At 58.3% G+C, this 26,537-nt stretch overlaps 1 protein-coding gene across 5 annotated transcripts in view; it reads right to left on the reverse strand.

Annotated features, from left to right (window-relative positions):
• The window catches only part of SHANK2 (SH3 and multiple ankyrin repeat domains 2), a 561,554-nt gene that overhangs the window by 300,958 nt on the left and 234,059 nt on the right, over window positions 1-26,537 (reverse strand). Inside the window, exon 1 of one of the 5 annotated variants that reach the window (XM_059883125.1) lies at window positions 358-431. The exons of the other annotated variants lie outside the window; for them this stretch is intronic. Within the exon in view, the coding sequence (XP_059739108.1) occupies window positions 358-394 (37 nt within the window). The 5' untranslated portion in view covers window positions 395-431. Of the gene's footprint in view, window positions 1-357; window positions 432-26,537 lie in introns of those variants that run through there. 5 annotated transcript variants of the gene reach the window in all.

Genomic DNA, 26,537 nt, shown 5'->3' on the forward strand with positions numbered 1-26,537 from the left:
GGCAGCCTCCAGGCAGCGGACAGGTTAGAGCCAAACTTCCTATTTTCCACAGGACTTAGTTCCTTAACAGTTAGGCTCTGGATGCACTAACGATGTACAAGCTACATTTCTGCAAGGGGCTGGAGACTTGGGGGAAAAAAAAATGAAACCGACACCTTCAAGTGGGTTAACAGTCCAGACCAACTACAACAAAGCCCGGTCGCCCACCAGAAGTAATTACTCCCTTAACACGGCAGGAATGAATGAATGGCAATTTTAGGAGGACCCGGAGTCCCCGGCTTCCCCCACCGCCCGCCACCCCGGTCAGAAGCTGCTTGTTTCCATGCACTCCGCGCCCTAGGCTGGCTCTCCGCTTACCTTCCTTCTTGGTGAAGGCATTTAACAAAGACTTCATTTTCCCTCCGACTTTGGCAGCGGTCCGCTCATTATATAACCTTCTCGACTGGGAGGAAGGGAAGGGCGGCCCAGCCCCTGGGCGCCGGAGCAGTTTGGACCTGGGGAGCGGCGGCAGGCGTCTGGCCACTGCCTGCCTCCGAACATAGCTGGGCAGGCCAGACCCAGCGCGCTGGTGACGGAGCCCACCCCATACTCTGTCTGTCAGCTGGGAACCAAGCGTGCGTAGACTGAGGCTGCTCTCAGAGCCCACTGCCGCTCCCCGCGCCCGTCATGTGAGCCGCGCTCCCCTGCTTTTGTGATCAGTGCGTCGGGGAGGAGGCTCGCAGGCGGGAGGCTTGGGTGAGCCCCGAGCCCCGACCATCCAAGGGCTCAGACCCGCCCCGGGCGACAGAGCACGGCTCCTGTGCTTTGCTCATTTTCATTCGAAAGCAAAAGCCAAGTTTTTCCTCGCTCTCCGCAGCCGCCGTGTGTCCGCCAGCAGACGTGGGGGAGCCGGTCCCGGAGAGAAAACGTCCCGGTTCCAGATAAGCTACGAGCCAGACCCGCGTTAACTGGGAGGCCAGTGCCAGTCTTCTGGAATCTCTGAACGTGACCCAGATTTCCGTTGGCAAGAATCAGACACAAGGACCCATTACTTCTCTGGCTCCCCCCCATGGAGGTAATGACCCTGGAGAAAACAGGATTTCCATCCCCCTTCCTAATTTTTTTTTTGGAAACAAAAGAGAGATGAAGCAATTAAGATTGCAGCCCAGCCAAAGCTCGCCCTAATTCCAGGCAGCTGATAAAAAGCCCGCTCCGAGCCAGGCTGCACGTTGCGTACGGGAGTCCGGGAGACACACGGAGAGGCGGCAGGGAAAAAGTTCTGCCCAAGCGGCAAACACAGAGGGAGGGGCCGTGGCGGGGAGCCCCGCGGCAGGTGGCACGGGGTTATTTCTACACGAGGAGAAAGGCCTTTCCGAAAGCTTAACGGAGCATCCCCGGGAGCAGGCTCTGCCGCCTTTGCTGCTGGGGCTGTAATTAAGTGTCGTTTTTTCGGTTGCTAAGAGAACTGCTTCTGAAATTTGAAGGGGAAAAAAATAGAGAGAGAGAGAGAGAGGAAGATGGGACGAGATGAGGCAAAGCACCGGGAGCCTGTAAGTTGAATTCCATATGGTCGGCTCGCTTTGTGTCAACAAAAGCAGCAGAGGCACGAGCTCTGGGAGCCTCTCTCCACAGGACGCCCAGGGCTGGCGGGACGTCTGTCCAGGGTGGCGAGAGCGCGGACCGGGTGCCCATTACCAGCTGAGCGCGTGAGCGTCGTTTCACTCCCACGACGCCCCATCGCAAGGCTTAGAGCTGCCTTCAAACCCCGCCCCGGGGGACCCTCGCCGCCACGCCGGAGCCCAGGCCACGTCTGAGACTCGCCCTAGCGGACACTCAGCCACTGGTGCGTTTCACCCACGAAGACCTCACGACCTGCCCCGCGCCACTCGCATCCCTGGGGGACAGAGCGGGTGACGGCAGGGGCGGGCTGTCCTCGGACATGGGTGCCAGGCTGCAAAGCTTCCAGAAGCATCTCTCTCAGACGCAGAAATCAACAAGGGTACGACCACTCCTGCGTGGGGAGCCTGCCACTGTGCCCCCCTGGCGCAGGAACCGCCAGGGATCTTCAAGGTGGGGGTGTCCAGTTTATCGGGAGTGTGCTGGCTGTCTGCCCCAGCTGGGACAGGATGCCCCGGTGACAGTGACCTGGGGGAGATCCCCCCCGGAGGCGGGGGCCCTGCCACGTGGGCCCCAGGAAACCCTCTGGGGAGCGGGCAGGAGGCTCTGCGAGGCTCAAGCTGATGCCACTTCAGAGCGCGGGCCTCCTCCCGCGCCAAGTCCCCGCGACACTCTTGGCCTCTGCTGTCCACAGCGAGCGCGTGTGGTCCACGGCTGGCGGGCAGTGACTGAGCCCCAGGCCGGAAGTGCCCCCGCCATCGCTGGCTCCCTGTGTAGACCTGGGGAGGAGCGAGTCGGGAGGAGGTGGCTTCACCGGTGCCCCTGTGAACATCCCACATCTTTTCCAAGGGAGGAGGACCCCTCAACCCCAAGCTGGGAGCAGAGCCGAAGACGCCCAAAGAGCATCCACCCATGGCCCAGGTGGGGACACTCCCAGCCTGCCTCCCCGGCCCTGCGTTCAGAGGGACGGTTCCTCCTGGTGTCTTTGCCCGCAGTAGGAGCAGAGTCTGGAAATGACGGGCCCCCGGCTCCTGGCCCAAGGGCGGGCTGTTCTGAGACAAATCCTGGCTTCCCTGGTGGCTCATTGGCAAAGAATCTACCTGCCAAGCAGGAGCTATGGGTCCAATCCCTGGGTCAGAAAGATGCCCTGGAGGAGGGCATGACCACCCACTCCAGTATTCTCACCTGGAGAACCCCAGGGACAGAGGAGCCTGGCGGGCTGCAGTTCACAGGGTCTCAAAGAGTCGGACACGACTGAGCTACTAAACACTGGGAGCCCTCTGGAAATGACAGGGCCCCGGCTGCCCGCCCAGGAGCTGATACGAGTCTGAGGCAAATCCCAGAACCAGGAAAGAGGCCGGCCGGCCAGGGGCAGAGGGGGCTCCCGGCTCCTGATCGCCCCGCCTCCAGGTTCCACGTCCCAGGGCACGCGTGGACCCAGGCTGTGCAGGCCCAGGGGACGAGGCAGTGAGTGAGACGGAAACCCCGGCTCCCTCCCAGGCTGCACGAGGGCCGCGGTGGGCGCGTAAGAGCAGCCTTTGGACATAACAGGATGTGAGGGGCCCCGGGAAGCACTCCTCAGCCCAAAGATTCCCACTCCCATTCCTCTAACAAGCAGACGGCCTTCCGATCACGACTTTCAGGAATCCCAGCAAACGAGCCACTGAGATTAGCAGCAAGAGCTTAGGTTCACATGCAGACCTACTGTGTGCCCGGCCCCGGACCAGAAATCCTGCCAGGAGGGAGGCGGTCCATTCCTGACCCCACCCATCCCGTCCATGTAAAGTTCCTCCCCTCTGGTAGGCATGCTCTCCTTGAACACTTCCAGCAATGGGGAGCTCACTACCCATGTACTGGCTCTGCACCCACGCACACCAGTCTCCTTTCTCGTCGCACCGACACCATTTCCACACCTGCCACACACTGATTGGAAGGGAAGGCTGAGGCGTTCAGAGCACAGACTTCATCCCAAGAAGTAAAGTAGGTTTGGGGGTGTCAGAGCTCAGACGCACACAGATGGCTGAGCTTTCCTCCCACCAACTCCTAGACCCTTGTTCTGTTGCCGGGGTCCTTCGTGGAGCAACCACAGTGACCGCTAGAGGCTGTGCTGGCCACACTGCTGAGGTTTGGTTTCAACTGGACTTCATTCCAAACGAGGGGGAGAAGGGACAGCAAAGATTCTGGTTTTGAGCTGGGCTGGGGTGAGGTGGGTGGCCAGTGGCGGTGGGTGGGGTCGGGGATGGCATGGGGTGACTCTGTCCACTTGCTCACCTGCCCACCCACCCCAAAGGATGACTGAGCATCTTTTGAGTTGGGGGGCTGTTCGAAGGACAAAAATCAGGAGGAAGGATTAGATGCAGTCTCCCCAAATCGGACAGCTTCCAGGAAGGAAGAAGGTCACCTCAGAATGAACCCCAAACTGTCAGCCACCTGGCCTGGCCTGTTAGCCATCAGCTCGGCTCCAGCCAGCCCAAGTCCGGTGCCAAGCCCTCGGTAGGAGGTAATAAACCAACAATAAACTCTGCGTGAGCGCCTCCATCTGCTCCCACTCCCCTAAGGACCTGCACGGTTTCGGCCCCTGCACCCCACTGACTGGACCCCCTCGCTCAGACCTGCCTTCCAAGCCCTCACTGTCTGAGCCCTTCATTTGCCATGTCTTTTGACAACTGCCTGACAACAGGCTGAAAATAATTTCATTTCTCGTATAAAAAAGGCTCTTCGCACATCAGAACATTTCAAGACGCTATGAAGTCCTGGCAGGGAAGACACGCCAGGTGTTATAAACACGCCTGGTGAGAGTCTGCAGGGATGCTCCACGGGGACGGTCAGCCCACCTCCTACCCCGTGCCAGCCAGCAGCCGAGCGCCGGACATGGGGCCACGGCCAGCATCCGACTCAGGGGCCCGCTCTGTGTCTTACTGCTTGGCGGCCCTGGGCTGGCCTGACACCCCAGCCCGCGGATGCCCCACCTGCAAGGTGGGAACAGCCCGGCGCATCCCCAGTGTCGGCTGTGGGATTGCACAAGTCATGTGTGGAGCACGGAGCATGTGGTCAGCCTTCTGGTGTCTTTAGTCCCAGCACCTGCACCTCCCAGCTCTGTGACCCCGGGAGAGGCACCATGTCTCTCTCTGCCTGTTTCCTCTTCCATCGATGGGGATGTGCATGCTGCTGCCACATAGGAGGCGAGGAGCAAATCAGTAATAGTAACGTCTGTAAGTGCCTGGGTTTGAAGGCTGCCAACAATGGCTAAATAAACACTTAATTAAAAAAAAAAAAAAATTCTGTGAGTGAACAGCGAGTCAGTCTCCCTGGCCCCCACCCTGGCTCCGTGTCTGTGATAAGCCCTCCCAGGTCCCTTAGAATGCATTTACACGGTCTCTTTGGGTGCCGCCTCCTCCAGGAAGTCTCCCTGAAGGATCCAGTCCCTGGAGAGACCCCCCAACCTGCCGCTGCCCAGGGTCGCCAGGCCAGCAGTCCACCCTGGGGGCACTTCTCGGTTCCACGGCACATCAATCAGGCCCAGTGTCCAGCTCCCCATCACTCTGCAAATGAGGGGGCAGTGGTGCTCCCAAGGCTCTGGACGTGAGTGAAGAACCAGAGGAGACGGAGGCGGCCCGTCCGGTTTCCACCTTGTTTGGAGTGTTCCCAGGCCCTTTTCCAAGCCCCCCAGGAGGTCTCCTGGGCTGTGGTCACCTCCCTGCTGTGCCCATCCGGCCTCTACTCACCCCCACGTCTGCCCTGGTCCTGCCTGCCACGAGGAGGCCTAGCCAGGCACTGGAGGAGGTCCGCCTCAACCGATGGACAGGCGCGTCCTCAGCGTCCTTGCCGTGTCCTGCCCGCCTGGGGGTGTGGGCAGCTGGAGTCATCCCGGGGCTTCGAGGGCTGCCAGGGCTCCAGGTGACCAGACGCACGGCAGGGGCTCTGACCCAGGAGGCGCACGGGATGGGCCGGAGGGCACAGACCCAGCTCAGGGCAGCACCAGCTCCGCAGAGCCGCTGTGTGTGGCCGGTCACCAGGCTGGCCGTGGAGCTCCCAGCCCTGGCGCCCCGGCCCCCGGGAGCCACAGAAGTCCTTTAGGACCATCCCTCCCCACATCCACAGCCAGAGCGATGTTTTCAATGAGACCCCGGTGGACGAGCCAGTGGGGCTGGGGCGTGAATGTCACCAAGGATCCTGAAGTCTCCGAGATGGGGGCCGTTTCCCTTCTCTTTCCGAGTGGCCTGGGGACTCAGTCAGGGCCCACCTCCTCTTCCTGGTAGCGGGGTGCAGAAGGGAGAGCCGGCTGGGTAAGCAGGAGAGGCCCTGAGTCTATTTCTGCCTCGAAGCAAACTCGCGGAGGCGGCTGTAGCCTCTTGTCAGACAGGAGGCCCGTGGGGAACTGAAAAGAGGAGAAGAAACTCCAGAGGGTCTCAGTGGCCCACCAGCCCCACCCTCCACCTTGTCTAACAGAAGTGACAACCAACTGCCAGGCAGGAGACCACCAATGTGTGCAAGCTCCTCACCCAGCTCAGGGGAGCAGGGAGGTAGCAGTCCCCGGGGATGGGGGGTCTGTGGGGCCAGACCTGGATTCTTCCTGCCCACTCCCCACCTGAGCCAAAATAGCAGACCTCGCTTCCTTCCCGCGTCGCTTTAGATAACTGCGATTTAAATATTAGTAGGCAACATTTCTTCATCTCACAATCATTGTTCAATGAATCATACGTTTATAAATAACAGGAGATATAAAAAGGCGTCTCGGCAATAGTGCGGGGGTTATCTCTGAGCCAGCATGGAGGTGTCTGCGAGAGGTGGAACGTTCCAGCAGCTGGGACCACAGAGGGAGGGAGGCACTGCTCCTGGAGGATCTGCCGAGGCCCCTGGGTGGGGGGCAGGGGCACCGATGAGGGGGTTGAAGAACTGCTCCCCCAGGGTGGGGGGGTCTCACCCTAGGGTGGGGGTCTCCCTCCAGGGCCGCCAGGCTTGGGGCCAATGGTGGCGGAGCTCGGGGACTCCGGCAGGGGCTACGCACCAGCCCTAACACAGGGCTCTACTGCCAAGACCAGGTCAGAGCGGGCACAGGGAGAGGGGCTTTGGAGGGCTGAACTGGGGCTGACCACAGGGAGGATGAGGGTCCCCCAGGTGCATTCCGGAAGGACCCCAGACTCCAAACTCTGCCCCCCGTCTCCTCCCTCAGTGTAGCTTCAAGTCCTGGAGAGATACTGCGCGCTGGGCCAAGGCTCTTACCCAGCCATGTGGGGCGTCAGGCAGGGCAGCGGCTTCATACAGAATGCCAGGGCGACCCTGGGTAGCCCCTCTGAGAGCCCAGTGGTGAGGACGCCTGGACTCCCCACAGGAAGACCTGGGCTCAGGGTGCTGAGACAAGTCAGCGGTGCCCAGCCCACTGCTCAACGGAACCATCCGAAGTCCCCAAGGCCAGGCACGGACACCTCTTCCGGAAGTCTTCTGGGCGCCTAGACAGTCAGGACCAGACTGGAGCTGCTGGGACCACAAAGAGAGAGCCTCCAAGGCCACGGGGTGCCCACGTCTCCGGACACGCTGGAGAGCTAACCACACAGAGGGATTTGGTGAAAGGCAGCCCTGGAGCTGGCTGGGGGTAACCAGGATGACCATGGGCTAGAGACGGAATGTTATGTTCCCTGAATTTACACGCTGAAGCCTGGTCCCCAGGGTGACGGCACTGGGAGGAGGGGCCTTTGGGAGGTGACGTGATGAGGTCATGAGGGTGGGGCCCCGTGATGGGATTGTGCTGTGAGTTAGCCCCTCAGTCGTGTCCCTCCAGGCTCCTTTGCCCAGGGACTTCTCCAGGCAAGAATACTGGAGTGGGTTGCCATTTCTTTGTCCGGGGAGTCTTCCCAAGCCAGGGATGGAACCCGTGGCTCCTCGTTGCAGGCAGATTCTGTACTGTCTGAGCCACACTGGTGATGGGATTAGTGCCCTTATAACCACAGGCGTAGAAGACCTCTCTCTCTCGGCCATGAGAGGACAAAGCAAGAAGGAACCATCCACAAGCCAGGAAGAGGTCCCTCGCCAGGAACTGAACTGGCCAGTGCCTTGATCTTGGACATCCAGCCTCCAGGACTTCAGTGAGGGACAAACGGACGTTGTTTGAGGCACCGTCTGCAGTGGTTTGTGAGAGCCGCCTGACCTTCAAAGACACCACATGTGGCCGACCATGTCCCTCTCTCCTGCAGGCCCCCGGGGGTCTCCACGCCATCACCTCCATGCAGCTCCCGGCCACAGGGTGTTCCCAGCCCTGTTGGTGCCCCATACACTCTGGGCATCGCCTCTGCTGTGGCCTCTACCTGGACTCCTTTACCCTCCCCTCCTGCCCTGGCTCTTCCAACTCCAGCTCTTCAGCATCACTCTCCAGGTCGTCTCATCACAGAAGTGTTTCTTGACTGTCCTTTCTAGAAGGACAACCCTCTTATTCTCTCTCTTAGCTGCTTGTTACTCCTCCTCCACTGCGTTTATCAAAATCTGAAGTCACACCACCTGTAAGTTTGTATATAGTGATGTATTTTATCCACAGGGACTAAGTCTGTTTTTTTTTTTTTTTAATTCCTTCATTTACCTTTTAATTTCTGGCGGCACTGGGTCTTAGCCTGGCACGCATGGTTTCTCTAGTTGCGGCGTATGTGTGAGCTTAGTTGCCTCGCGGCACGTGGGATCTTAGTTCCCCGATCAGGGATCGAACCAGGTACCCTGCCTTGGAAGGTGGATTCTCAACCACTGGACCACCAAGGAGGTCCCCTGAGTCCGTCTGTTTCTTTACACCATCGCCAGAACACAGCTCAGCCTCTCACAAGACGTCTGTGCTTCATACCTGCATGCGGTGAATGAAGGAACAACAGGGCACACTTTCCTCCCTTGCCCCCCGGACTTCATCACCCCGGCCTTCGCTACATTTGCTTCACTATAGGAAACACCTGTTTCTGGAATTCTTCCCACCACGAACACTTCCTCCCCACAGAAGGCACGGGGCAGGGCAGAGGCTTTACACCAGACGTAAGACCCGGCACAAAACGGGAGCTTAAAAATACACGTTCCAGTTACTAACATCTCAGGTCCTTGTCTGTCCACACATATCTGGGTCGTCTGTTAATCGTGGCTTCCTTTAATTACATGTCTTGTTTTCCTGATTCTTTGCCTGCCTAGTTATTTTTGAATCTGTATCAGCCATTGCGTTTGATATGTTGTAGAGACTACGGGTTCTGTTATCTTCCTCTGAAGAGTGTGGAGTTTCTCGAGCAGGGAGTAAAAGGATCAGAACACTCTGCTCTGTGAAGGCACAGCTTTTACGCCTTTGTGGATGGAATCTCTGTTGGCTTAGTCCTTGCGGGAGGTCCTGACTTCCGGGGCCCTTCTGGGGTTCTGGCAGAAAATCTCAAATGTCTGCCAAACTCCTTTAATAAGATAGAGCTCAGCTTCCTGTTGCCTCTCCTTGGCTCTTTGCGTTTTAAGCTACTGTGTTCCACTGGGATCCCTGGACTCTCATTTTGGACAAACAGTTCAGAAGTCAGTCAAGGATTTAGGGGGATTTACGTGCAGATCTGGGGACTCTCCCCTCTATTTCCAGCTCCTCATGCAGCCCTTCATGCACTCACAGTGTGTAGCAGTGAGTCCCCGACCTCCATGTCCAGAGGCAGTAGGAGGGGAGAGGAGACTCTGGTGAGCTGGTCAGTGGGCAGCGGCCTTGGAAAGTAAGGTGACCAGACAGGTACAGCGGCTGTCTCCTGTGAGCAGCCCGGGAGGAGCGGGGCGAGGACTCTGAGGGCCAAAGCAGAAGTCGGTTCTTTAACACCAACCCCAGTGTCATCGCCGTGGCCCCCACTCTGAATGCCCACACAGTGCAACCCAGGGCTGGACCTGCTGCCCGCTCTGTTCTCTCTGCAGCCAGAGAGGCGGGTCCTTTCACATCCACTTTACAGACGTGAAGACCGAGGCTCGGGAAGTGCCAGAATCCATCCAACCCCTTGCCTGTCACTCCGGGGCAGCACTGACCTCACTTCTGCCTCCATCTCAACATCAGAGCCGGAGGGTGGGCTTTCCTGGTGGCACAGCGGTAAAGAATCCGCTTGCCAATGGAGGAGACACAGGCTCGATCCCTGGTCTGGGAAGATGCCCTGTGCGGCAGAGCGATTAAGCCCGTGCACCACGACCACTGAGCCTGAGTTCTAGAGCCCGGGAGCCACGACCACTGAGCCCACGAGCTGCAGCGACTGAAAGCCACGAGCCCCAGAGCCCGTGCTCCAAAACGAGAGACACCCCCGCCCCACAGCTGGAGAGCGGCCCCCACTCGCCACAACCAGAGAAGAGCCTGAGCCAACGTCAGGCGGTGGCGTCCTGACCACAAGGGGCCAAGTAGAATGTCCCCTGAACGTCCCGGCCAGCAAATCCGAGGGCCCTGCAGAGCGTCCTTGTCTGAAAGGTGCAGAGGGTTCTCGGGGCTGAGTAGCAGGATTTCAGGGGAGCAGCCTGGGTCGGCTCCCACGCCTCTAAGAGACAGCATGGGCCATCGCGAGGTGGTCGAGCTGTGAGCCATGAAGGCCCAAGGCCACAGCAGTGCCTGGAAGGGGCCTGCCACCCGCCAAGTCCCGGTTTCACCTGTGCTGAGGTCTGGCTCTGCAACCACGGACAGCCCAGCCATCTCTCAGAGCCTGTGAGCGGGACTCTGGTGATGCCCTTTGCACACAGGACCTCTCAGAGGCCCCTTCCCCTGGAAGAAGTGGGAAGGGGGGGAGGGGTCTGCAGCCTGCCTGCTCAGGTCCCGCGGCCGCCGTGGGTGCCTCAGCAGGCCTCCTTGCCGAGCAGAGTGCAGCACGTCTCTTACTGAACCCGGCTCCTCCCGGGAGCCAGCGGCTCACTTTGTGCTCAGGGAGGAAGCCAAGCCCTGCCTGGAAGCTGAAAGAAGCTTCGCTGCAGAGGCCCACGAGACGGCAAGGCCCCTGCAAGCCACACCCGCCGAGCGCCATCCAGCAGGCCTGGCCTGGGAACCAGGGGACTTTCCCCATGTCGCTGGGCTTCAAGCTTTCGCCTCTAGATTCCGACTCCGTGGGTGAGTGGCCGTGCCACCCTCATCCTGCCCCCCGGGCTGGGAGGCTGGACCTCAGGAACCCTTCCTCAGGGACCCTCAGCCTTCCTTGGGAGGGGCCACAAAGCCTCTGCACCCCCCGGTGACTGCCCCCCGCCAGTCTCTGCTCGGGGAGGAAGCCAAGCTGCTCAGGGTCCACACACACCCAGCCCTGCCGGCCTCCCTCCACGTCTCTGGACGGACAGAATCTGCAGTGCCATCGTCCTGGCTACGCGTCCTCCACGGCCTCAGTTCAGTTCATTAATACTCTGCTTTAAAAGAACCCAGCAAACGCCCCATTTTCCTAATGGGGTCAGCAACCGCTCCCGTGTACCGAACACCAGCTGTTCAGAGTCAGCACCAGACAGCTCTGTTTCTGTCTCAAACTCACGCATCTTTCCATTTTAGGGGGATGACAACTTTGCTCCCTAAACTCCAAGTCAAGCCCACTGCAGCTACGTCTTCAAGAGTGTTGTTTAAGACGCTGCAAGTGTTTCCATTGCAGCATAGACTTGTCCACTCCTAGCAGAAAAGCTGGGGAGGTGAGCTTGGTCCTGCATTCTGCTCTTCAAAGCAACTACCTACAGCCCCCACGTTCCAGGCCACGCCATGGTGTCACAGAATAGCCGGCGAGTCCACATGCCCTTATTTTATGTGACAAACTCCTTAGCATCAAGCTGAGGTGGCTTTTGGCTTTTCACTGTTATAAACAACACTGCCGAGAACATCTTGCGATTCTATTCCTAACCGTGGAAGATCTGAAGGTTTCTACGGTTATGGATACACTTTTGCTAAACCACTTTCCCCAAAGAGTTACATTAGTGATACAACCGGGCCATTGGAAAGGAATTTTCTCTTAGAAGGAAAAAAAAATTCATTTCTGGAGAGAGAAATAAAGAAAATGTGTCTCAACCCGACAATAGTAAATTAAGAAACACAAGAACACCAGTGAGCTAATAAAAGCACTCACACTCTGAGTGGGTTTTGGAGGGGATGTGATTCTATGCGGAGGGGCTCATCCATCACAGCCAGAGGCTTCTCCTTCCAGCTGAGAAGTGGGCTGCGATAACACCAGCCCACAGGTCGTCAGGTAAGTCCACGAAGCTTTTCCTGTTTGGCTTCATGAACCTCTGCGGAGTCAGCACAGGCTGAGCTGACGACTCTGACCTTGGAATTGGAAGGGGCAGGAGGCTGCTGTGGACCCAAGGGCACAGGTGGAAAGGCAGGAGACGCGGGTTATCACGCCCCCGGGTCATCCACACAGAGCATTCCCAGGCATCTGAGGCAGGATTCGGGGCAACACCATAAAACTGAGACCCCATAGGAAACAGGACTCGGGCGATGGAGGAGAGAGAGACGCCCAGTGAGATTAAGAATCAAACAGATGGGGACATCCTTGACGCTCCGGTGGCTGAGAATCCACCTGCCAATGCAGGGGACGAGGGTAGGACCCCAGATCGGGGAACCGAGATCCCACAAGCTGCGGGGTAACGAAGCCCTTGCCCCACAACCACTGAGCCCGCGCGCCACAACCGTGATCCCACACGCCATAACTCAGACCCGGCGCAGCCAAACAAGTAAATATTTAAAAAAGAATCAAAGAGGTGGCCCTGAGTGAATGAATGCACATTTCCCACACATCCCATCGAGAGACGGAAAACAAGGGGCTAGACCCAAGGAGGAAGAGACGGTGTGCGTTTCCAGTTTGCCAGCAGAGAGGCTGACATCAGACGCCCCGCGAGGCGGTGCTGTGTTGGCCTCGCCAGCGCTTGACCCCGAGCTTCCTGCCGTCGGACTGCCAGCAGCTCACAGCGGGGCAGCAAAGGGCTGACGGTCCCCATCTCCCCCAGGATAAAGGCGGCCCAGGGCAGCAGCCAGGCACCCTCCAACATTGGGTTTCATGTCTTTTGCAAAGTGGAGAGGCAGGGAGGGGGATGGGAGGGCCTGGGACGGGCCTTCAGGAGGACAGCAGCCACGTGCAAAGTCAGAGAGAGTAGGGGAGAGACCCGTCTCTCTGGGCAAAAAAGGACTGCCCCTCCCTTCTGTGGGCCTCCTGGGGCCACAGCTGAGCCCTCAGGGCCTCAGGCTGCTCCTCTGTGAGTTAGTCATAGTAACAACGGTGATGCCGACCCTCTGCTGACCAAGTCCCAGCCCGGCTCTAGCAGCGTGTGTCTCATCTCAGCACCCGCGTGACAGGGGGCAATAAGGCCCCATGATACCAGGAAGGTGACTCCCGCTCAGAGAGGGTCAGTAACCTGCCCTAGGTCACACAGCCGGGATGCAGGCTGAGGAGTCTGCTCTCTCTTAAACCAGCTCGCGCTCCGGTGCCTGGAGGACCCATCCCAGCGGGTGCTGTGGGCCCCGAAGGGGATGATCCAAGCCTGGAGCCTTTGGTGAGTCCCCGGCAAGGAGGACACGCGTGCCCAGGTTGCAGGATGGATTTGGGAAATTATCCCAGTTTGCTGAACAGCTCTGAGCCAGGCGGCCAGGCCTCCTCCTCTGCTCTGATTAGGGGCGTTACCTCGGCTGGACTGTCGGGGCCCTGGAGCATTTGGCTGAGGTTGTGGTTTCATGGGGGAGGGGTGCAGGCTGGTGCAGGAGGGGTACCCCACCACCCGCTGCAGGGTCCTGCGATGGCCTCGGGGAGACCGAGGCACCAGCCTCTGCTTTGGGCCTCAGCTGAGCTGTCCAGGGGTGCAGGGCTCCTCCGGCAGCTGGGGCGGGGCATCCTGCCTCCCTCAGCACCACTCTGAGGAGGGGGTCCCGCCACGCAGCCTTGCCTCTCAGGCCCTTGTCTTCTCTGTGCTATTAAGCAAGAACACAGGCCAGGGGGCACAGCGGGCACCCCAGAGTCTGCTGCTGGAGTTAACTATGTGGGGGGGCATGCCTGGCTTCCAGACCACCCGTCGGAGCAGGACTGCCCCCACCCCACCCAACAGAGGAGCCACAAATCCACCTGAAATTCCTCTGGACAGGGGCCCAGTGCCCACACCCCACGGGGGCTCGTCTCTGCCCTGGCAGCACCCACTGCGTGGCACCTGGTCTCCGTCTGCCAAGCGCCGGGTCCCCATGCCCAGCCCCCCACTAATTCTGGGACCCAGGTCACAGACGCCGTGTCTATGCCATCTGAATAAGCCCTGGGGTCTTCACATAAATGAACTGACTTGGCTCTGCCTGGGGGGCACCCCACCCCTGGAACCCCCCGAGCCTTCATAGTCTGGCCTCTAAGCAGGTCACCTGGGAAGGTGTGGACCAAAGCCAAGGACAAGACCTAGAGACACGCCCAGGGGGCCCCGGGGTGGGGTGCTGGGCCGGAGGGGACCCGGGGGGGGGGGGCGGCGCGTCCCTGGGGCTCCGGGACGCAGGCGGGCCAGGCTGGGGGCGGCGCCACGTGCATCCTCAGCTGCTGAAAAGAGCGTGAGGTCCGAGGCGCTTCACTCTCCAGCCCACGGAGCAGAAGGAGGCCTCTCCCAGGACAGCGCTTTCCCTGAGTCTCTTAGCTACGGCAGTATTATTACGACTTCCTAAAAAAGAAGCCGGCACCCTGGATTTCTACAGAACATCTCATTTCAAATGCCGCGACGAGTGACTGTTGTATCGAAATGTGTCTTACAGTACGGGTGAAACGATCTGCCTTGAGCTGCTGGGAATTTCGGGACTGGGGGCTTTGAATGACAGCCACCCGCTCTCTGAGCACCCCTGGAAAGGGAAGGGGTACCCCAGCCCACCTCCAGGCAGCCCCTCAGGCCCAGAAGTCACACGGCGACTCCAGCGTTGACTCAGCGTGGCTTTCCCAAAGTGAGTTCCACGGGACCTTGAGGGCCCTGGAGGCAGATGGTGCAAAACAGGTTCTTGATGGTGCAGTCAAGTTTTGGGAAACACCAGGTCAACCGAAGCTGGGGGCTTCGTCACCACAGGCTCCATCTGGACCTTTGATGTTCTAAACACATCCTGAGGGTCCAGGAAGAGGACAAAGTGGGCAGTGTTTCCAGCGGGCTTCGGCTGCGGACCTGTGTCTTACAGAGCCAGCAGGAGCTCCGTAGAAGCCAGAACTCTGCCCATGTGACCAAGGGCACGGGCTGGGGGCCCCCCAGACACAGGCCCCGCCCATGGCGCAAGCATCTCACTTCAGAATCAGAGCTCTGCCCTTCCCTGTGGGATGAGCCTGACGCCAGCCGCCCTCAAGAGACCTCCAGGAAATCAAACTGGTACTTGATTCTGGGGACCGGTGCCATGCAGACACGTGGGCCTGCTGACCTGGGCCCCCCGCTCAGGGGTGCATTCCCTGGGAGTATGGATGGCTGGGGCCCCAAGTCATGACCAGTGGTGCAAACAGCCTCAGCTGAGCCCTCGGGATGATGAGCAGCCTGGCACGCCCACTGGGGGGACAGATGGCCTCGGCAAGGAGGGCAGCTGGTGGTCACGGCAGGCCTGCCAAGAAATGAGGGGCAGGCCGGAGGGGTCCCTGCCTCCACTGGAGCGCACCAACTTCCCAGCCTCGGTTTGCTCCTCCATCAAATGGGAAACTGAAGCACTCGAGTAAGGATGGAACGTGCAGACACACACGTCAGCTATTCCTGGCTCCTTCCTCCCTTTGAATGTTCTTCTTGTGGCATTTATGCGGCCAGAAGGAAACCAAAGCAGAAAATACGCAAACAGGAGCGTCCCGTCAAAGCTACTGACAGCTGCCGTTTATCCAGTCTTCCAGCCGATGATGGGCCACATGCTTCTCTACCTGTGTGTGTGCTCAGTCGCCCAGCTGTGTCGGCTCTGAGACCCTCTGGACCGCAGCCTGCCAGGGTCCTCTGTCCGTGGGCTTCTCCAGGAAGAATACTGGAGTGGATTGCCATTTCCTCCTCTAGGGGATCATCCTGACCCAAGGGTTGATGCATCTCCTGCCATTGCAGGCAGATTCTTTACCAGGGCTTCTCTACTTTACCTTCTTTTAAAGCAATAATTTTTAATCGTGGTCAAGTGTGCACAACATAAAACGCACCGTTTCTGGGAGTCCTGTGGTGGCCTAGTGGTTAGAATTCCAGGCTCTTGTTGCTGGGGCCAGGTTCAACACCCGTTTGGGGAACTGAGATCCCGAAAGCTGTATACACGTCCAAAAAATTATTATTATTAGTTTTACAATTTCTAAGTGTACAGCTTGGTGGCATTAATTACATTCATGCTGCTGTGCAGCCATTCATCTGGAGGACGTCTCCCCAGACTCACCCTCTGTCCCCTTTCACCACTCACCCCACAAATCCCTCCATCTACTTTCTGTGTCTCTGAGCTGATGACTGCAGGTCCTCTTTCGGGGGGACTCGAGCAGGCCTTGTCCCTCTGTGACTGGCCTGCTTCCCTCAGCGTGTCCTCTAGGTTCTTGAGGCAGCAGGTGTCAGAATTTCCTCCCTGATCCCCTTGAACCTGCACACCAGGGTTAAGAGGTCGATACTCAGATGGCCAGTCACTCAGAGAGGTCAAGCAACATGCCCAAGGTCACCCAGCTCCATCTGGGATTGGACCCTGGGAACGTCTGCTCCGAGCCCTACCCGGCACTGGCCAGCCTCACGACCACGAGGACCGGGAGGAGAGGTTCTCGCTGAATTTCCCCTGAATGAGAAGCCTGCGTTTGCTGGCGGCAGCTTACAGGGCTCCCTCCCACGCACCCAGCCAGTGCCTAGAGCTGCTGAAAACGTGTCCTGGCTGCTCCTGCTGCCAGTCTCTGCACAGAACTCCTGCTGATCACGCCCAGGTCTCCAAACTTTCCATCCTACAGACTCCCTCCTCTCCAACCCTTAGATCCAAACCACAAAACCTCACTGGGAAAGGACAGACCTTCCTCCGGAAAAGATCTCAATAAAGGCAGAATAAAGAGCTGGTGTGGCTCAGGCTCCTGCCCATCTCTCCCCTTTCTGTCCTTCTCTCTTCCTGTATAACAGAACCTAGCCCTTCAGTTGGTCACCTGGTCTCCCTGAAAGATGGTATTTCCCTTCTAGGAGGGAGCTCTATGGTAAGGTCCTAGCCACTGAGATGCAAATAAAAGCAATGTTTCCATTTAGGAGAAGTATCATTACATGGTAGGGACATGCCTGTCTCCTACTCCCTTTTCTTTCTGGCTGATTAGAACGATGATGTGATAGGTGGAGTTGAAGCAGCCACTTTGGACTATGAGGGAAATTGGGAATGAAGTCCACATGTAGCAGGGCAATAAGACAGAAGCAACTGGGCCTCCGACACCTTGGAACACTGCCCCATGGCTGGAATACGTGGCTGAACTTTTACTGGAAAGACACAAAGTTTTGAAACTTTTGGAATTAATCGGTTACTCATAGCCAGATCGCTTCAACTATTAGAGGCTGCCAACACTGACTTTCTAATACCCAAGGGAGGAAGGGTAGAGTCATTAGGTGCTTTGGGGCCAGTTGGACCCAAGGGTGAGGCTCAGCTCCCCTCAGTGGGTGCAAGCACCCAGTGGGTGGTCCCCTCAGGTCCCCCATGGTCCTCATAGTCTGGTGGAAAAGACGGACTCCTAAACAGATAATTACAACACAGTGTGGTCAATTAATATGAACCACTGACCTAGGGAGGTCTACCAGGCATTCTGTGCCAGTTTCTACACACTCTTGAAAGTGATAAAACACAGTTTCTTTCAAAAGTAAGACCTTACAGGCCACTCTGCATACAGAGAAGCGGAATCTGCAGTGTCTACTGACCGTGAGGGAGACCTGGGGGGATCTGCAGGGGAGACAAGCACTCTTACCCAGACACAGCATCCTGCTGCTTGCAGAGGATTTAGAACAGGGGTCCCCAACCCCCCAGGGCAGGTCCACGCCTGTGAGGAAGCAGGCCGCAAGCAGGAGGTGAGCGGGGGGCTAGCTTCCTCTGTGTTCACACCCACTCCCCATCACTCGCGTTTCTGCCTGAGCGCCGCCTCCTGTCAGGTCAGCAGCGGCACTGGATTCTCACACCTGACTATGAACTATGAATTCCAGGGACCCAGGGTGTGCGCTCCTTTCTGAGACTCAGCCTGAAACCATCCCCCTCACCCTGGTCCATGGAAACACTGTCTTCCGTGAAACTGGCCCCTGGGGCCAAAAAGGTTGGGGACTGCTGGTTTAGAAGGTGCTTTAGGACTTCCCTGGGGGCTCAGATGGTAAAGAATCTGCCTGCAATGCAGGCACCTGGGTTCAGTCCCTGGGTGGGCAAGATCCCCTGGAGAAGGGAATAGCAACCCACTCCAGCATTCTTGCCTGGAGAATCCCATGGACAGAGGAGCCTGGCGGGATACAGTCCAAGGGGTCACAGAGTTGGACATGACTGAGCGACTAACACTCACTTTTCACTTTCCCCGGGACCTGGGGCAGTGACGGCCAGGGGAGTGACTCTGTGTGATGCCGGGTGTGGGTGGGAGGACCGTGGCGGGCAGAGGGGACTGAAGGTGTCCCCTCTTGGCAACAGTGGGCCAGGCTATGATCTGTGAAGTCCAGGGCTCTGGAGGTGGGGGAGGGTGTTTGCCCTCAGACCCCTGGCCGGCACACGTGTGTTGAAAGGAAGAACCCAGCTTGGGGTCCAGGGAGGCGGTCACCTTGGAGAGGCCAAGAGCCAGCCAGTCTCCGCGTCCTTGTCCACAAGATGAAGCTGATGGCCCCTGGCCCAGCGATGAGGGTGGCTACGGGGAGGGGCAATCTCGGACGCCTGGGGCTGGATTTGTGTGGACAGATGGAACCTTGGCAGATCCGACAGGGGATGATGGAGCCAGACTGTTTCAGGGACTGGACTCCAGAACCCCAGGTTGGTGGGGCTGGACCAGGGGTCCCAGTGGCTCCCACAGCCCTGCTGCTCGGAGGTTTGGGAACTCCAGAACCGTCCAGCACCCCAGGGAACGTTCCGCACCCAAGAGGATGAATGGGAACCAAAGCTGGGCCTGGGGAGCACCCGAGGCATCTCTCCCTCCTTCTCTATGGCTGGCGGGGTCCCGCGTGGCTCCCCCTTGACCCACACAACACAGGCAGGTGTGTCATGCAAACAGCTCCTGTGAACTTGGAGCTGGCCTCGCGTGGGATGAAGTCTGGATACCCTCATCAACTCCCAGTCAAGGCAGGAGGTAACACTAACATCTGGGAGTGGTCTCTGAATCGAGGTGCTGGGGCTGCCATGGCAACCTGTCGAGAGCTGGGCGGAAGAGCAGCAATGCAGTCTCTCGGGCTCTGGAGGCCGGAAGTCTGAAATGAAGGTGTCAGCAGGGCCAGCTCCCTGTGGGGGAGTGCGGGGGAGGAGCCCTCCTGCCTCTTCCAGCTTCTGGGGGCTCCAGAGTCCCTTGGCTTGTGGCTGCATCCCTCTAGCCTCTGCCCCCTCTTCTCTGTGTGCATACCTGTAGGTCTCTGAGTCTCAAGCCCCCTCTCTTTTCTCTTTCTCTTAAAAAAAACATTTATTCATTTATTTGGCTGCACCAGGTCTTTGGTGCGGCTATGTGGGATCCAGTTCCCTGACCAGGGATTGAACCCAGGCTCCGCTGCATTGAGAGCGTCGAGTCTTAGCCACTGGATGACCAGGGAAGTCCCCCTCTCTTTCCTCTTATGAAGACGCCAGCCAATGGATTTCAGGCCCATCTTAATTCAGTGCAACCTAATTTTAACTGAACTAATTAAATCTGCAAAGACCTTATTTCCAAATAAGGTTACATTCGGAGGTTCTGGGTGGACATAAATTTTTCTTTTGGGTGGGGGGGAGGACACTATTCAACCTGCTTCCCAGGTAGCACAGTAGGAAGGATCCTCCTGCCAATGCAGGAGATGCAGGTTGGACCCCTGGGTAGGGAAGATCTGCTGGAGGAGGAAGTGGCAGCCCACTCCAGTATTCTTGGCTGGGAAATCCCACGAACAGAGGAGCCTGCCTGACTACAATCCATGGGGTCGCAAAGAGTCAGACACGACTGAACACTTCCACGCTATTCGACCCCGTGAGACCTCCCAGAGATGAGACGTCTCAGTACTGACAGTGATTATCGCGGAGGAGTGGGGATTTCAGCGATTTCAGATGAATCCATCTTTGTGTAATTTCTGTGAAGATCAAATATGAATTCTCTAAATAAACACATACATTTTTGATCAAGAGCCCAATTGTTTCAAGTCCCCAAGGCCCTGTGTTAACCATCACTTGAAGGAAAGCCACCCTCTCCCACCCCCACAGGAATGCTGGCATAAATCCTGGTGAGTCCACCCAGGAGAAGGTGACCAGCTGATGAGTGTGGTGCCTTAGAGCCGTGGCCACCACCACTACCCAAATGAGCCCCTGGGGCAGAGGAGGCTCAGACCCCAAGGGCAAACCTTTGTCCCCTGTTCAGGGCAGATCTAGGAAGGGCCCTTCTCTAGGGAGATGCAGGAAGTGTGGGTGGTAAGGCCCCCCCTGGCGGCAACCCCGGGACAGTCCAGCTCCAGAAGCCGTCTCCGCACCCGGCTGGGGGCAGGCGCCACGGCAGCCAAGCCGCACCCCTGGCCAACCCGTCCCGAGAGGGAACGGGACTCGGGTCACATGCTGCACCCGTGGCCCCCTCAGGAGTGGGGCGGGGCACAGGCCACACACAGTTACATTTCTGCAGGAGGTCAGAAGCACGTTTCAGACCCCATCGCCAGGAACCCGGCCCTGGAGGTCCTAATTACTATCTAAGCAGCGTGGTGGTCCGGGGCCTGGACCCGCCATCCCAGAACACCGGATGCTTCCGGTGGCTCGTCTCGGGGAAAGGACGGCCCTCTGGCCCTGGCTGTGCGCATGGCGGGCTCGCCTGCTCGCCACCGACTTCATTATGAGCGATAATTAAAAACGCCTGCCCTGCTCCCGGCTCCTCCCCCATCCACCCTGGTCACGTGAAGAAAGAGGCAGAGGAAAGCTCTGAGCCCAGGAGACTGGCAGCTTCTTCTTGGCTGAGAAATTAGCCTGGCTGCTGGAAGCTCTAGGTGCAGAAGTTTGGAAACCCGATGGCTCAGGCCCCCCAAGTCACGGACGACGGCGGGACCTCTCTGCCCTCCACGGCCCCGGCTCAGGTCCCGTCCTTGCAACGATCCCAACAGCCTGTGGATGGTGGCCCTTCAGTCAGGCCGTGTTCCTTCCTGGTCCAGCTGAGCCCAGAGTCCCTCAAATGCAGCTCCAACCAGGGCACCGCTTCGGAAATGGCCCAGGGCTCCCGCTGCCCGGCCCCACCCACCCACCTGCCTGTTGCTCCTTGCCCCATTCACAAAAGGTGCCATCTATCTTCCACGGGTCCCTGGACAAGGGGACAGCATTGCCCACCACCACCACCCTGTGTGAGTGAGCCCCACCCTGCAGCCGGGGACACCCCAGAACATTGAGGGGACAGTAACAGATGCTGAGTCCTGCGGTTGGTCAGGCACGTTTCTAGCATCTACGCACGTACTGACCCTCATTGGAACCTGGGGGGGGGTGTGAATCCCAACCCCCATACAGCACCATCCCACGAGGGGGTCCCAGGTACTCGGCACCTCCTGAAGCAGAAGTCCCCACCGCCTGGGTCCCCACTGCCCTCCTCTATGTACAGAAGCTCAGCGGGCCCTGACCCTGGCCCCCTACGGCCACCAGGACAGGACCTGGCAGTGGGCACCGTGCTGGCCCTTGGACGACCCTCAGAACACGCAGCCCAGCGGGACCCAGCGCCCTTCTCCTGCTGGCTTCTCTTTCCTGCCCCCCGAAGGGCTCGAGCAGGGCCACACGCGTGTCACACAGCCTGATGGGCAGAGATCTTGGGAATCATGTTTGTGGATCAGGTCAAAGCTTGGCTGGGAAAGCGAGGGGGGAGCCGCGTGCAGAGAACATGCCGGGCGCCGCCCAGCCCAGCCTCCCACTGGTCCAGGGCCCGGGGATTGTGAGGAGGCTCCTTAGGCATGAACGGCGGTGAGAAAATAGGAGTGCGGGAACTCCTGGGTTCAATTCTTGGCCCCCAAGCTCACAGCAGACGGTGGGTGAGGATCAACTGGGCACCCTTGAGGGCAGGAGAGCTGCCTTCTGCGCACAGGGCGTGGCCTCAACCCTGAGCAGAGGGCCTGGCAGGTGTGGCCACAAGCTCAGAGCGGGTGTGGGAGGAATGGATGGATGGGTGGATGGGTGAGAGGAAAACAGGGAAGCATGAAGGAAGGGAAGAAGAAAGGAAGGGGAGATGGATGGATGAGTGGATGATGGGAAAAAGGGAGAAAGGAAAGCAGGAAGGATAGATAAGTGGCTGGACGGACAGACAGATGAATGAATGGGTGGGAGAACAGGTGAGTGGATAGATGGATGGATGGATAGATGGATGGATGGATAGATGGATGGATGAGGATGGATAGGCAGATGGGTGGGTGAACACAGATGGATAGATGGATGGGTGGGTGGGAATATGAATGGATGGGTGGGGTGGATGGATGGGTGCAGAGAGGAAAACAGGAAGCATGAAGGAAGGGAAGAAGAAAGGAAGGGGAGATGGATGGATGAGTAGATGATGGGGAAAAGGGAGAAAGGAAAGCAGGAAGGATAGATAAATGGGTGAACGGACAGAAAGATGGGAGAATGAATGGGTTGGAGAATGAATGGGTGGACAGACGGATGGATGAGGGATGGATAGGCAGATGGATGGGTGAAGACAGATGGAGAGATGGGTGGGTGGGAAGATGGATGGGTGGGTGGGTGGGTGGGAGGATAGATGGATGGATGAATGGAATATGGGTGTGTGGGCTGAGTGGATGGTTGGAAGAGTGAATGAGTGCGTGGGTGGGTACATGGATGCATGGATATGAAGGGACGGGTGGGCAGGCGAATGAATGGATGAGTGGGTGGGAGGGTGAGTGCTTTAAAAATTACAGTATTATTTGTGTCAGGCTCTATGCTAACATCTTTAAGAGGGGTTGCGGATAGGAGATCCGAGGCCAAATCCAATAGCTTCATTTTAATAAGTCACTAATGCATACAAATTGAGACGTTCCATGCACAAAGCCTGTGCTTCTGGACACACCTGTACAACTAGAGGATGTGGGGGCACCCCGCCACGCGCCTGCACGGCACCCACCAGCCGGAGCCAGGCGCCGGTGACCACCCCCAAAAGGGGTGAGCTCGCTGGGTCCTCACTATGCCTCTGCAGCTTGTAGCATCAGGAAGAGGGGGAAAGACTCTCTACTTCCATGTCTCTCTCAAAAGAGGGAAAAACAAGCCCAGAGCAGCCGTGTGTGCAGAGGAACGCTGCCCTCTGCCTGGCCGGCCTGCCCCGTCCCCGCTGTTGGCAAGTGTGCTGTCAGCCCTACGATGAGGGACCCGGTTCCTGCTTTCTCGAATCACCGTCACCAGAAGCTTAGACAACCCACACAGTAAGCCACCGGCAAAGCTGGGGCTCAGACACACCTGCGTCCATCCGTCTGTGCCCGGAAGCGTCCGTCCGTCTGTGCCCAGAACCTCTAGCACTACTGTGCTCACTGTCCTCGGTCTCCCTGGGGCCTCTGGTCACCCAGCACCTTCACTGGAGGGTGATCAGGGGTCATGCATGCCCCCGCCCAAGGCCCCCAGCACTGCGTCCATGCCAGGGCCCAGTGCGTGCTGCCCAGGACGGCGTGGAGCACCATGGGGAGACCTGAGCCCGGGGGGGTCAGGACTCCCAGGAGGAGTCGTGAGGCATGGCGGCCTCCACACGTGGCAGGAGTGGTGAGCCGCAGCGACGTGCTTCCCTGGAGAGACATCGGAACCCCATTTATGGCGGGCTCTGAGCTCCGCGAGTTCACCTGAAGGTCGGACAGATGTGGCACCAGGGGGGGCGTGTCCACAGGCCGGTGCTGCATGACCGCGGCCAGTGATCGCAGGGGTCCCCGGACCAAAGCATGGCTGGTCAGGGGATGTCTGCAGCCCCGCCAGCCCCATCTCCGCATCTCGAAACCGTGGACTGTCAGGTAGGGTGGCAAGATGCCAGCGGGATGGGGAGTTACTCAAATCAGAGCACACCCATGACCTGTGCTTCTCAGCTTTCATCCCAGCCCAACTGTGCCGGGAGGTAAAATTAGGGTGTGGCTTGTACCCGGCCTGTGCTCTGAGAGCAAGCGAGCAAGAGAGCGAGCGAGCGAGAGAGCGAGCGCAGGTACTGCTCAGAAGACACCCGGAGCATCTACTCCCTGTCCCCTGCTCGGGACGCGTTTTAAATGCAGCCATCAGAATTCAGCACCACGTTCGCAGTAAAAAAATAATCGGCAGCCCGGGCCACGGAATTTGCGAGCGCTGTGTGGTCGGGCTGCTTCTTCATTTAACCCTAGCGTGCCACGTCGGGTGGGCAGAGGCAGTGGGGACTTGGGTCTAAAACGACACGCGTGTCTGTGCACACTGCCAAGCCCGTTGCTTCCTCCAGCCTCTGCCGTCCGCCCAGGCGTCACGCTGCACACCCCATCCTAGGCAGCGAGGCAGACCCCCAACCTGCCCCTGCTCCCCCCCTCCAAGCCCACCACCACTCCATCTCCCGGGACGCAGCAGCCTCCGGACACAGACCCTGCTGCCCTCGCCTCCCCAAAGGCCGACCATCCACAGAGCAGCCACGGGCTCTTTGTGAAATTACAAATCGGGTGACTCCTTCGCCAAAGCCCCTCCTGGGGTTTCTCGTCAGGTTTAGAACAAAACCCAGAGCAGCGCTTCTGGACCAGGAGGCCCTGAGGACCCAGCTCCTGTGTGCCACCCCCCCCCAAGACTGTGGACCCCCGCCCCTCTCAGACACACATGCCTGGCTCCCGAGCCACTCAGGCCAGCCCAAGTCAGCTCTTTGCCAGCATGGTGTTGGCAAAAGCTGTTTTCAGCAATGTGGGACCGCGCGTCTCTGCGTGGCTGACTCCTCCCTCCAGACCGCGTCCAGCCCACACGGTGCTCCCCGTAAAGCCCTCTGTGAGGATTCTGTTTGAACGGGGGGCAGTCTTCTCTGCCTGTGACTTCCAGCTGTGCGTGCCCTCAGCGCAGCACTGTGCCAGGCAGTCGACAGAACTTAGTACCGACTGCTCTGTGTCAGCGGATGAAGAGATGGATGGGTGGTCAGGAGGGTGGATGGGCGAGCGGATGGAGAGACAGACAGGAGAGTGGGCAGGTGGACGGACAAAAGCATCCGTAGGTGAATAACCACCAGCCCTTACGTGGAGTCAGGCTAAGAGTAGAAAAGGGACACGGAATCACGTATTACTAGTTTTAGAAAGGTGCTGACGTTGCGACAAGATTGCGGCTGCTCTTCTGGGGAGAAGGCAGTGGCACCCCACTCCAGTACTCTTGCCTGGAGAATCCCATGGATGGAGGAGCCTGGTGGGCTGCAGTCCATGGGGTCGCGAAGAGTCGGACACGACTGAGCGACTTCACTTTCACTGTTCACTTTCATGCATTGGAGGAGGAAATGGCAACCCGCTCCAGTGTTCTTGCCTGGAGAATCCCAGGGACGGCGGGGCCTGGTGGGCTGCCGTCTACGGGGTCGCACAGAGTCGGATACGACTGAAGCGACTTAGCAGCAGCAGCAGCAGCAGCAGCAATGCTCTTCTGAGACAATGAAGCAGTACCTACGGTGTGTGGGAGTGCGGGAAGCTTGGCCAGGTTCTTTAGTTGCTGAAGCTTTTTGTATTTCCCTCCACCCCTTTCCCTCATTGTACCTTTGGGCAGAAGCTGTGTTCTAGCCCAAATGTACCAGGTTCAACCATCAACAGTATCTCTTCCCTTCGTTTCTTCCCTCCATCCATGTTCTCATCCACCGTCCCATCCACTTACCCACTCATCCATCCATCGGCTACACACCTGTCCGTCTAATTTTTACCCATCCACCCAACCATCCTTCACTCGTCCAGCAAATAATGAATCAGCCCCTACTGTGCGCCAGGCCCTGTGTTAAGCACTCAGGATGAAGTCACGAATGATACACCCTTCAAGGAGGATATTATCTAGCGAGGGGAGGGGAAAGCCAATAGAGAAAACGGGCACGCGAACCGTTCCCTGCATTCCGACGGCTCATTTCCCGGGGAGGCCAAGCGCAGCTCAGACAAGGCTCTGCCACAGGACCTGGGGGATGACACAGCAGGCGCTGCTCCCTGCGGGCCTCCCCGAGGACAGTGCGGGCCCTCTGGTCTCCACGTGCTCAGGGGAGAAGGGCAGAACGCTTGTGGGGTCCACAAGCCCTGCAAGTCCGAGGTGGCAACCCCGCCAGGCATCTCGGTCAGACCCCGGGGACTACGTCCTGCCTCTCGCCTGCGAGTTCCAAGCCTGCCCTTGGAGCACCGTGTTTCACAGCGAGCCCTGCTATGAAGCCTCTGCTTCTACTTGGAAGTAAATAGGTCCCAAATCTACTAACGGTTTTACTCCTCCAAACGTCCTTTTAAAATGGGTCGTGAGGACTAATGCTTTAAAAATACCACAAAACAAGGTCTGGGAAGGCTCCGACGCCTCAAAAGTGTATCGAGATAGAAATTCATACATTTTCCTACATCAACAGCATCAAAACGGGCTCTGAAATGAGGCAGAATAATTGGGCCCTCTGACTGCGAAAAAATTCCCAGCCCGACCCACACCTGAACACACCTTAGGATGTACGATTCCATCAAAATGCTCATCAGAAGCCTTATTTGGTGGAAAATAGGTTTTAGAATTGGTGTTAAAATCCCACTCCTGGGAGTAATTGCCCTGAACTGGCCTCTTCGACAACAGTTAACTCTCCCTTGCTCAGAACCAGGGGTCCCTGTCTTTGAATTTCCAGCCAGGAGCAAACCCAGCACCCCGCAGGCATCGCCGCAGGGGCCACGCCCCATGGCGAGCCAGAGGGCGCAGACCCCAGCCCGAAAGAGCAGCTGCCAGCGGCAGCGTGCGTCCGTGCATCACGGAGAACCCAGCCGAGGGCCGATTCGTG

Source organism: Bos taurus, chromosome 29 (assembly GCF_002263795.3).
Source record: "Bos taurus isolate L1 Dominette 01449 registration number 42190680 breed Hereford chromosome 29, ARS-UCD2.0, whole genome shotgun sequence".
Lineage (NCBI taxonomy): Eukaryota > Metazoa > Chordata > Mammalia > Artiodactyla > Bovidae > Bos > Bos taurus.